This window comes from Dermacentor variabilis, chromosome 10 (genome assembly GCF_050947875.1).
Source record: "Dermacentor variabilis isolate Ectoservices chromosome 10, ASM5094787v1, whole genome shotgun sequence".
Taxonomy (NCBI): domain Eukaryota; kingdom Metazoa; phylum Arthropoda; class Arachnida; order Ixodida; family Ixodidae; genus Dermacentor; species Dermacentor variabilis.
In genome coordinates, this window is record NC_134577.1 from 11,085,237 (window position 1) to 11,097,113 (window position 11,877).

At 50.5% G+C, this 11,877-nt stretch overlaps 1 protein-coding gene across 2 annotated transcripts in view; it reads right to left on the reverse strand.

Annotated features, from left to right (window-relative positions):
- LOC142559855 (inactive phospholipase C-like protein 1) overlaps positions 1-11,174 on the reverse strand; it is a 195,538-nt gene extending 184,364 nt beyond the window's left edge. Inside the window, exon 1 of one of the 2 annotated variants that reach the window (XM_075671533.1) lies at positions 10,998-11,174. In XM_075671533.1, coding sequence (XP_075527648.1) covers positions 10,998-11,150 — 153 coding nt within the window. In that variant the 5' untranslated portion in view covers positions 11,151-11,174. Of the gene's footprint in view, positions 1-2,360; positions 2,647-10,997 lie in introns of those variants that run through there. The other variant, XM_075671534.1, reaches the window with a different exon arrangement.
- Positions 11,175-11,877: the final 703 nt, after the last annotated feature.

Here is an 11,877-nt window from a genome sequence, read left to right on the forward strand (position 1 = left end):
TAAGCGACAGCGTTCGAGACGCAAGACGAAAACGTATTGCGTGAATGTCGGTAAGCACCGCTTTTCCGGGTTCAGTGTAGGTTGACGTTAAAGTCTCCGGTGGACACGGAATCACTGCGATGTCTCCCCTAGCCCCTCCGGCTCTTTCCCACGCTATCTGTGCATGAGCACGTGTGATTGTCGTCTTCTCGGTTCGACGTTGCGCGCATGTGATTTTCGCGGTGTTTTGCGTGCGTGCGTGCGTGCGTGCGTGCGTGCGTGCGTGCGTGCGCGTGCGTGCGCGTGTGCGTGCGTGCGTGCGTGCGTGTGTGTGTGTGTGTGTGTGTGTGTGTGTGTGTGTGTGTGCGTGTGCGTGTGCGTGTGCGTGTGCGTGTGTGTGTGTGTGTGTGTGTGTGTGTGTGTGTGTGTGTGTGTGAGAAAGATTTTTAGCATGTACACGCTTGAGTTTCCTCCCCTGTTCCAGCTAAATGGATCCTCGCGTAACGAAAGCGATGCAAAAGCGCTGCTTTGCGCCTCACTGCGCGCCCGGTTACGTATCGTCAAGGAAGTCAAGATTCCCCGTCATCGACCCGCGCTTACAAGCGACGCAGTGCCAACATTTTATCCAAATGCTCCAGCGCACCTCTCCAAGAAGTGCGATGGAGTTCCAAGAAAGCAGCCCTCCCCACTGCTGTTGACAGGGGAGGACTTTTATATCCGTCAGATCAGCTGAATGCACTGGTGACATCACTGGATGACACTCTCACCCACTGTTTCTGTGTGAAGCAAGTAAGAAGCGACAGCTTTATGGATCTGGTATCTTTTCTCCAGCTTACCAAGCTGAACTTCGTTGGCTGCCCTGAACAGAAAACAGCACTTATGAATATAATCATAAAGTTATATGTGCTCACAAGGCTCCACTTCTACGTCGTCTCAGAACGCTAAAGGGGACGAAACGCGGGAGCTAATGAAGATGCCAAAACTGCGTCGAGTGCTCTGAACTGTGCCTTGAGAACCTTGCTACAAACATTTTTTTTTTTAATCAGTGACATTTAGTTTCAGTTACGTGCAATTTTTCTGTGACATCTGTTGAGAAGAAGTCCTATTTCCTGCATACAATGTGCAATAAATGTCGTCTTGGCAAAGTGGATTTGGTTGCCGAGGTTCGTGAGTGTTTCTCTTGTGCTCCTTCATTTGTTGGAGCTGGCCATCGTGAGCTCAGACATCGTATGAGAATCTCGAGTTCCCTCCCTATCGAGTGCGGTGCGATAATCAATCGCTCTCAAAAGATCAAACTGCATGTAGAACTTTATTCACTATAGATCGACCTTCAGGTCCTCACTTGCGCTTCTAACTTATCGGCGTGGAAACACGCGCCGTGAGCTCAAGTAAATGCGGCTTCTTTCACACGCGGCGAACCCATAAGCTCTGCCCGCGGCCACCCTGGCCTAGCGTGGTGGGCGCACCGCGCATCACGCTACGGAGAGCAGCGCCAACTACGCAAGACATGAATCAGAGGAGCGGCGCCCGCCCCCCGTTGGCGTTATCTAACAACTTCTAGTCATCACAGTCTCGTCTTGTCGTAGCCGTTGTCGTAGCCAGGGATCACCGACTCTGGCGCGTACTCAACGAGCTTCATAGCGAGAACCGACACTCACTCACTGCCCACGGACGCCACACGTGACTGTTTAACTTTTCAGTTTTTCCTGTGATCGCGATACTCATTGGTCTAGGCCACCAAGCTCCGTTGCAACTGACCTCCGCACTAAGCTGCATCCGTTGTCAACTTCTGCTTCACTTCTCTGTTGTCGACTCTTTCCCTTTTTGCCTCTCGTTGCAACATGCCGCGAGAAGCCAAAAGCCACCACAACGCACCGGTGCTACGGGCCCCAGCGTCACACAGAGGCAAGATTATTGTATTGTGAGTCGTGGCCTAGTGAGTAGCGTGGTGGTCAGTAGCGGCTAGCGTGTTAACGGGTCGTGGGCAATGGGCTCGTGTCAACTCAGTGAGTGGGGGAAAGGGGCAAACAAAGCTTCGCTTTAAGAGAAATAAGATGCTCGAGTACAAATCAGGTGACAAACGGCGCCTAGTGCACGACTACTACCAACAGCCACATGCGTTCCCAACAGGTCTTGTACGGTCTCAACAGATTCCATCGAGCCGCTACAGCCGTCTTTCAGACGCATCGGAGGCGCTATCGAAAGTCGTGTCGTGCCATGTGCCTCCCGCTATACACGTCTACCGAAGCAACATCCAAGTCCAAAATGGAAGGAACGTAATCTAGCAAAACTGCACCACCGCAACCTAGGAGTAATGAAATAGCGAAACAAACGCAATGCTTCGAAAAAGAAAGCAACTTCTTAGAAGTCAGGTTGCCTACCTTGAGATATCTGTTGTGTAACGAAACCTCCATCACGTTCTCAGGCCGCTTCCTATAACTCCACGGACAAATCTCTCGCGCTGACCGCTGTGCGAGCCACGAACAATCGACAGTAATTTCACCGTTGGACTAAAGAAGGCGTCGAGAGCCAGATGTGCGTTCCGCACCAATCATCGCGACTATAGTAATGCTTCAGCAGCTAACTGAACGAAATATATTTCACTAAACAGCGGGATTATAGGCGTTCGAGGGCCATAGGATAACCTGGCGAGGCTGGAGTCGAAATACCGAGCAGGGCAGCACTTCGTTCGAGAAAGGAAGAGACGGAGAGAGTGGGGTAGACCGTTGAATAGCGGGTTATGCGACCATGTCGCCGATTCGCTTGCCTGATATTATTACGTCACCCAGCAGTTTTGCGAAAGCGAGGTGATAAAGAACAAAAAAAGGAAGAAGCGAAATCAGGCGTGTAGCATATATACAGCCGAAAGTAACGGCATCGCTGACCTGAGCTGCGGCGACGTTGCATGGCGAGGGGGCGCTAATCGAACAAGACAGGGTCTCCTCCAGTTCCAGTAGGCGTGCACACACACACACATATACAACGCAGGTCCCTGAGGTTGCCTCGCTCACTCTTCGAAGAGGCTCAAGGTATCTTCTCTCTCACACCCTTTTCGCAGTAGCATGCTAGATTGCCGGCGGTAGAAGCCAGCTACAATCTACTGTGGCGAAAGAATAATATGGAAGGTTAGCGGATAAGGAAGAGGGGGGGGGACACTAATGCGGGGCGGGGTTGGGGGGGGGGGGGGGGTGTTGTAAAGGCAATGACGCGCGTCTCGGCGCAAACGAAGCCCGCGGCGATAGCGGGGTCAGTGCGAAGGCAAACAGCGTGACCCATCACGCCGCTCTCACGGGCTCGACACGAGGGGGGGCTCGCCGGAGACACGGGGCAATTCCTCGCTCCGCGATTGGTCGGCACCGAGAGGCTTGGCGGGAGTGCGCCGAAGGAAAGCCACGAAGGCGTGCTCTCTCTTTCTCTTATTTCCTTGTTCCTTTGTTTAATCTTCCTTGTGGTTGTTTTACAGCCTTCATAATTACCGCCGCCCAGGTTTATAATGTCCCGTGCGCGTCCTGCCAGGTTTTGCTTCTCTTTTTTTTTTTTTCACTCTCTCCTCACTTCCACTCCTTGAGCGCTTTCTCTGGCATTTACACCGAGGGGTCATTCGTGAATGGAAGAATGCTCTGACGTGTGTGAGGGTAAAGAACCAAAGTAGGGTGGCAACGGTGTCGTCCCAATATATATATATGCGCGTAACTTGGTCGAACTAGGCTGTGCTGGCGTTCGCTAATCCAGCGCGAAGCTCGGAAATCGGAGGAGGTGTTCGAAGTCGTTCTGCTGTGCAAAGTGGAAGAGCGCGTCTAGCACGATCTCTTACTTTAAAAAAAGAAAATTATTGCGCTCTTAAGAGTTCAGTGCCTGATGATTGCCGTTTCATGAACAGAAAACAAACCGCGCTGCCATATCGGCAATTCCTTTTTCTTCATCTTCGTTCTTGTGACAGCAATTATCGGAAACACGAGGCGCGTTCGCGCCGTCGACGCCGTCATGGTGTCAGGGCATTGACAGCGCATGCGCAGCCCACTCGTAGCGAGTTGTAAGGTCTCCAGAGACGCCACAGACGCGCCGTGCACGAAGCCAAAGCTTGCTTCAATCGGTTCTGCCTCCGAGTAAGGCCGCCGCTGGCATGAGCGCTGTGCACACAAACGCCAGCGTTCCCGCTGCACACAATGGCACCCTCCCCCTCTATCCCTCTGTTCCTTCCCTTCAAAAGGAAAAAATGAAGTTTCCACCACCACGGGGTTATATGGTTATATGCGCCAAAAACACCATCTGATTACGAGGCATGCCGTAGTGGGGGACTCCGGATTAATTTTGACCACCTGAGGTTCTTTAACGTACCCCTAAATCTAAGTACCACGGGCGTTTTTACATTTCGCCCCCATCGAGATGCGGCCGCCGTGGCAGGGATTTCATCCTGCGACCTCGTGCTTAGCAGCGCAACACCAAAGCCACTAAGCAACCCCTGCAGGTGAGACGGCAGGTTGCAGTGCAGCTGCCACGGCTGCACTGAATGCTACGCAGCAACATTTATTTCAGGTGCTGCGTCCCACAAACGTGTCTCCTCCGTGTATTGCTGAAACACCAAAGCTGAACCTCGCTCTCACTTTCAATGCTTCGGCCATCGGGCGAAACTGTCCACCGATTTTTTTTTCCCCAGAGCAAAAGAAAGGCGAAGGTTTTATCAGGTTAAATACTGACAAAGTGCTGCAACCCTGCACATAGAACTGCAAACAGAACGCGCGAGCGTGTGGCCGGCTGCACCATCCGCGCCGTCTAGTGGTAAGCATCCGCACCATACGCGTGAGTTATGCTAACGAGCGGTAATTGAAAATTGTGGGGTTTTACGTGCCAAAACCACTTTCTGATTATGAGGCACGCCGTAGTGGAGGACTCCGGAAATTTTGACCACCTGGGGTTCATGCGCGCGCAAACAGGCACGAATGATGTCAACAGCGATGAAGCTGTTTCAGAAAGTTCCCAAAGCCGCGCTTGTTGCCAGACTGTAGAACATGCTAGGCTAAATCCGCAGCATTCGCCCCCCAGAATCCGGATGCGAAAAATAGCTCGGCATTTTCCGTCCGTGGAGGTCGCGGACGATGCGCGGACGGCATGAATCCGTGACGCGTAGTCACTTGATGCGCCGTCCGTCGCGGAAAAGACGGATTTAGTCCGTCGTGTGGATCCACCATTAATGCCGAGCTATTTTTAGCATCCGGATTCTGGGGGTCAAATGCTGCGGATTTGGCCTAACATGCTCTACGGTCTGGCAACAAGCGCGGCTTTGGGATCTTTCTGAAACAGCTCCATCGCTGTTGACACCATTCGTGCCTTTTTGCGCGCAACGTGCACCTAAATCAAAGTACACCGGTGTTTTCGCATTTCGCCCAGGACGACCAGGACAGGCAGCGCTAACAGACCCGTTTATTCCGCAAGCACCACCCAGACTCCAGCACGAAGAAGAACAGGGATGATGATGGCTATATAGAAATGAGAACGATGAAATACGTTAAATGTGCTTACACTAAACCCCCCCCCCCTTTCCCTCGCGGAAGCGGCCATCCTGGCCGCAATCTAAAGATCCACTGAACGAGGAATAAAGTGCTTCATGCGGGAGACGTGAACAACTTCTGCACTACGACGAATGCGGTCCGCGACGGAGTGAAGCGGAGTGATTGTAGATAGTTCACTGCGGAAGTTTCTTGTAGCACGGTGTAGGGCCTAATGTACCGGTGAAGGAATTTCTCGCAAAGTCCAGAGGTTCGAACCGGCGTCCATAGGAGCACTTGGTCTCCAGAATGGATGGCGATGTCGCGGCATTTACTGTCGCAGCGTTTTCTTTCCTCTTGGGTAGCTTCGGTGTTTTGACGAGCAATTTTACGGCAATGTGTGACTCGAGCTGCAAACTCTTCTGGGAGGGATGCGTTATGCGAAGCAGGAGAAAAAAAGAATTCTGTGTCGAAGACCGAAGACGCAAATCGTCCATGTGCGAGGAAGAAAGGGCTGCAGCCGGTAGTCCGTTGTGTCGCAGTATCGTAGGCGAATGTAGCAAAAGGAAGAATGTTGTGACAGTTTGTGTGGTGAGGACGTAAGTACATAGAAATCATGTCAGAGAGCGTGCGGTGGAAGCGGTCAGTAAGGCCGTTCGTTTGAGGATGGTATGTAGAAATGTTTCGTATTAGTCGCCGGCAAGACTTCCTCTAGGACATGGGGCATGAAGGCTCTGCCACAGTCAGTCATAATAATACGAGGAGCACCATGGCGCAAGTCTATGGATTGCAAGAAAAAGTCAGTAACCTCAGAAGCAGCACCAGATCGAAGAGCCGCAGTCTCTGCACATCTTGTTAGATGGTCTATCGTAGTGATGACCCAACGGTGATCAGAGGGCGTCAAGGCAAGGGACCATATAAGTCAATTCGAGCGAATTCGAAAGGCTCGAGAACATGGGAGCAGCTGGAGAAATGTGCTACAATATATACGTTAAATGTTCGCGGCCACGGCGGCCGCATTTCGATGGGGCGAAATGCGAAAACACCCGTGTACTTAGATTTAGGTGCACGTTAAAGAACCCCAGGTGGTCGAAATTTCCGGAGTCCTCCACTACGGCGTGCCTCATAATCAGAAAGTGGTTTTGGCACGTAAACCCCATAATTTAAATTTTTTTAAGTGTTCTTACAATATATATGTATAGAATATCGGCTATCCCCGTTTGCTCTCTGATCCACACCGCCCTTTTCCTGTCTCTTAACGTTACGCCTAACATTTTTCGTTCCATCCCTCTTTGCACGGTCCTTGACTTGTTCTCGAGCTTCTAACCTCCAAGTTCCTGCTCAATATGTTAGCAACGGTAGAATCAGATGATTGTACACATTTCTTTTCAACGACAGTGGTAAGCTCCCAAGCAGTATTTGGTAAAGTCTGCCGTATGCACTTCAACCCATTTTTATTCTTCTGTAAATTTCCTTGTCATGTTCCGTGTTCCCTGTGAGTAATTGACCTAAATAAACGTGCTCCCGTACAGATTCTAGAGGCTGACTGGCGATCATGAATTCTTGTTTCGTTGCCAGGCTATTGAGCATGACCTGTCTTCTGCGTATTCATCTACAACGCCCCCCCCCCCCCCCCCCCCCGTCTTGCACTTTCTCGGTTAAAGTCTTCAATCATTTATTGCGATTCATCTCCAGTGTTGATTCATCTCCGTCATTCATATTATGGTCCAACAGTCATTGAGACAAAGCACGCGCACAGTAGCGCCAGATTTCCGTCTGGTGTTTTAATCGTGAAACTGTACATCCTCAACCTTGCACGACATCGTCATGTCACTTGATCATCATTTATTAGAACACTTAATGGCCCCTATAGTGGTATTACACAACAGTGGAGGGAGGACGGCATCTGTTATAACGCAGTAGGAATAAAAAAAACAGGAAATTGCAGGAAAAAAAGGAAAGATCTGGTGAACGCATTTACGGCCGATGGTGCGGGTACCTTTTTTTGTTTCTCCCCTGCAAGAAACTAACGGCTGCCGCACGGCATTACACAACGACATTGCAGGCAAGCGACGGCTGCACGGATTCGCGCGGACGACTGTATTTCCGTGCCCAGCATTGCAACGCCGTCGACCGGCCCGTCGCCGCCGTTTCTCCAGTGCGACGGCTCTGAGGCGCCAACGATGCGACCGAGTGAGTGTGGGATGTCTCGCCCCCTCGGTGCGGGCTTTTACGACATCGCGCGGCTTTGCGCACTGCTCGTCGGTCGCTCGCTCGGCCGGCGCACGTGGGCGACCCATGCACGACCCGCCCTTTGCAGAGGCGACTATATACGACAGCGACGCGCGCGCTGCCATGGCACCGAACACGGCTGGTTGCGTAACCGGAAGCCGGCGCTCACAAAGGGAAGAACAGAAGAGGAGAAGAACACGGAGTTACGAGGGGTATCATCCAGTGGAGGAGCAAGCTTATCTAGGCCAACTAACCGCAGTGAGACCCGGCTCCTCAGAAGGAGGCCCGTCAAAGGAGAATAAGTAAGGCGGAGTGCACCTGGTGTGGCACTTCTAAGTCATGAGCGGTAGCTTATCGATTCTCAGCAAACTCTGCAAGTGCGCTATTCCACACGTCAAGTTTGAACTAGCCATAATGGCGGACCTCGGGGGCCAGAACCGTAATTAAAGTGTCAACATGCGAGCTGGTGACGTCATTTCTCCCGCCCTGCACCCCCCCTCATCACCTAAGCTTTCAAAACGCTTTTTAACAATTTAGGTTAAGTTAGCTTAATTTAGGCTGTGTTAGGTTACAAAAAACACGTTGAGACACTTTAGTATAGGTTACGTTATGTTAGTATGTGACAAAGCTTGCTTACGGAATTTCACATATCGTCACTAGAGTAAAAGAACTGGTCCCAAGAGAAGAGAAGCGCAGTCGGAGCGTTTGCAGGGGGATCATGTGGTGTGAAGATATCAGGAAATCTGCAGGCACAGGGCGGGTTAAACTGCTGCGAGATACGGGTAGGCGAATGGACAGACGCCTTCGTCCTTCAGTGGACATAAGTCGATGGTGATGTGGCCATGACGATGATAATCCATTAGGACTTCACCGATAATATTCTCAAGACGTCCAGATCAATCCAGGAAACTAAACGCTGCCAAATCAAGCTCCAAATAAGCGGCACAGCTTTTAATCCCTTAAACCCCTTTCCTCGTGCAGGGTAGGACACCGGACGTGCATCTGACTGGCCTCCCTACCTTTCCTTTCTTCTTTTCCTCCTCTTCCCCTTTGTCAAAAACAGCCCCACCATGGGGAACGTTTCAGCGTAGGAACGTACTTAAACATCCGCCTCGTTTCATTAACAAGTACATGTTTTGGGAGGCGCCTGAATTTGTTTAAGAAGCGTTCGTGAAAAATTATAAAAAAGCGACCGTCATCGCTGATCACAGCTAGCGCTATGCCAAGCAATGACCGTAGCGTCGCAATCCCAGCCTACCACTTCCCTGCTTAAAAGCTCCAGCGCCATGACGGTGGCAATGTGAACTTGTTGGGCAGTCATACTTTATAGGGGGAAAAGTGTAGCGGACCACGGGAACGAGGACACGCGAAAGAACGACTTGCACAAAACGCTTACATTTTTAATAACGGAATGCTATTTCCAGATCCGCTGCACTCACACCCTAGCAAGGTGCCTCACAAACACGTTTCAAAACGTCATTTTTGTGGAATACACAAAAAAAAAAAATCGAGAGCAAAGAAAATGCGAGATACCAGGCATTAACTTTTTTAAAGGTGGCCCTGAACACATGCCTTTTAGGCATACTTGCGGGCTTTACTGAAGAGTACATACATTTCTAATCAGCACACAGGCAGTAACATAGTCGGCACAGCAAGTACCAACAAGCAACACATAGTTTTAAGTACAATGGCGTTTTCAGCGACTTTGATATTGCTGGTTCCACCTGCTTTGTGGACCTCTCTGTATAAATTTGCTGGATACAAGCACGGGCCTTTTTGCGTCCTTTCATTCTAAGATGACTTCCAAAGGTATGCTTGTAGACCGACGAGTGAAACTGTTTCGGGAACAGAATTTATTTTTCGTAAAACATCACGTAACCTTCGTAAAATCATAAAACAAGAAAGCCCAATTTCTTAAACATTACGGGAAGAGTCGGCAGGTGCGCAAATTCGCAATGACTACTGCAGAATGAAATTTCGAATTCGAAGCTGTGTGCCGGGCTTCACCGGAGTGCAGCTGTTTCGTATATATCTGTGTCCCGAAAACTGTTGCGGCCGCGCGGCTATTCAAGTTCTTTAACATACAGAAACAGGGATGGTCTTATCATGCACCCGTTAGCGAAACAGTAGATATGCTTCGCCTCTATGATCAATGCAATCACGTCGAAGTTTTTATCTAAAGCAGACGCTTCTTCGAAACGCGGACGGCAGCCACAAGTAAGTGAGGCTTTGTGTCTGTGGTCAGTGCATCCGGATTCCAACTGCACACGGCCCCATGGGTGCGAGTTCGAATTCCAGTGACCACGAAGGTAGGAAAGAAACTAGAAGAGACAGTGACGTAGTAAATTAATCATTCTGTCTGTCTTCGTTCCGCCTTAAGGTGTAGCTAGAAAAGCGCTCTCGACTGCTCTCGACAAACTTGACGATCATCCCTTTGGCGGAAGAATCCTAGGACACTGTTACAGACCGAGATCAACGCACAAGGGTGTAAACGCGTTGATCCGTTACTTCAGGAAATGTGGACTGTTGTGACTGACTCTAATGGTACACTCGGTTGATTTCGACCGCGATCGAACTCGGTCTGCAGAGATTCAAAGCCCTCTGGAGATTGGAGTCGGGGAAAGCCAGCCCCAGCCGAATGTGTTAGCTGCTCCCACAGCAGACGGAGTAGCCCCGTGATCAAGTTTCTGTCGGACCTCGGTCGCGCTCCCATATTGAAGGTGGAAGCGCTTACCAGTAAGCTCAGCTGAAGCGCGGAGCCCTAAATGAACCACGCGAATGTGTTGCGAGCGCTAGGTTTCGACCAGCCGAATATAAACCACACCGCGAAAGCGCTGCAGAGAGCTCGAAAGTGACCAGTTTAATGCATCATAAGAGTCGTAATCCGTTGCATTACGTTAGTTCGCGCAACTTCGATCCCATATTACGTTCTCTTTACTCCTTTCCCAGCACAGCGTAGCCAGCCGGTATTTACACCGACTAAGCTCGGTGTCTTGCCCCTTTCTTTTTTCCTCCTCATTCTCGTTCATTTTCTTTTTTTCCAGATGCTACGCTGCCCACTTCTTCCCGATTATATAGCGCAACATACAAAGACGGCCCTGCCTGCTAAAACTTGGCGCTACAAACTGCACAGAACAAAAACGTGGCTCCCGTCCGCGTATGCTGCGAGGAGCCAAAGGGCGCGCCGCCGCGGAATGAGGAATGCCCGGCACGCGCGTGCACCGTCGGCGCGCCGCGCCGATCGTGGAGCAGAGGCGCGGGCTTCCGCGACCGTCGGGTTCCCCGGTTGTGCGTACTCACCAAGCATACACACCGAGTGCAGCGTGACCGCACAACTTGCAGCTCCTGCAATTTTCCGAGTTTCTCGAACCTCGCATGAGCTGACGTAAGGGGCACCGCGCACCTACGAAAACGAAAACGTTCAAATGTGTAAGAAAGAAAAGTCGCATACATGAAACAAATGAAAACGAAAAATTCGTGAAGTTGACGGTTCACTGAATAAAATTAACCAAACCGTGAGCAAGGCCCACACAGCGCCCCTGCTACCAGAAGCGGAGTGCGATTCTATCGCACTGTGTTGTTGTTGTTGTTGTTGTACATAGAAAAGGAATAGCCGAGGACATTACAATGCAATGTAAGCAAGCTGCTATGCGCATTTTCAAAACTGCTTTCAGCATTTGCTGACAGACCCATAAACAGTATCCGTGCGGTATCCGTGCGGAAATGTTCGAAGCAAGCCTGCCCGCAACTACTCCACTTATGAAGGGGAATGGAATTACATGAGCAAGCAATATCAATGAAAGGGACATGCTAAAATCGACAAACACAATAGCATAAACGTGACTGCTCTGTCTCATTTGTGATCCGTTTCTATTGGTTTCTATCATAGGACTACTACTACTTTAGTTCAATGAAAAGATGCTCATTTGAGAAGATGCTCGCTATTTGTGCTATTCCCTTCACTGCCACTAAACGGTTGACAATCTGCGATCCGTGTGTGTACAGTGTCCTACTTCTTGACGTCCTTGTCCATGACACTGGTTCGCGACGCCAGTGTTGCGCCGTGCTCAATTCCCACTTGGTGCACGCAAGCGCGAGCGGTGTGCTCTCTGCGTGGTGCAGGCAAAACTTCTGGACGTCTGCCAGGTTTCGTTCCCAAGAAACAACGGATTTGAGCAAC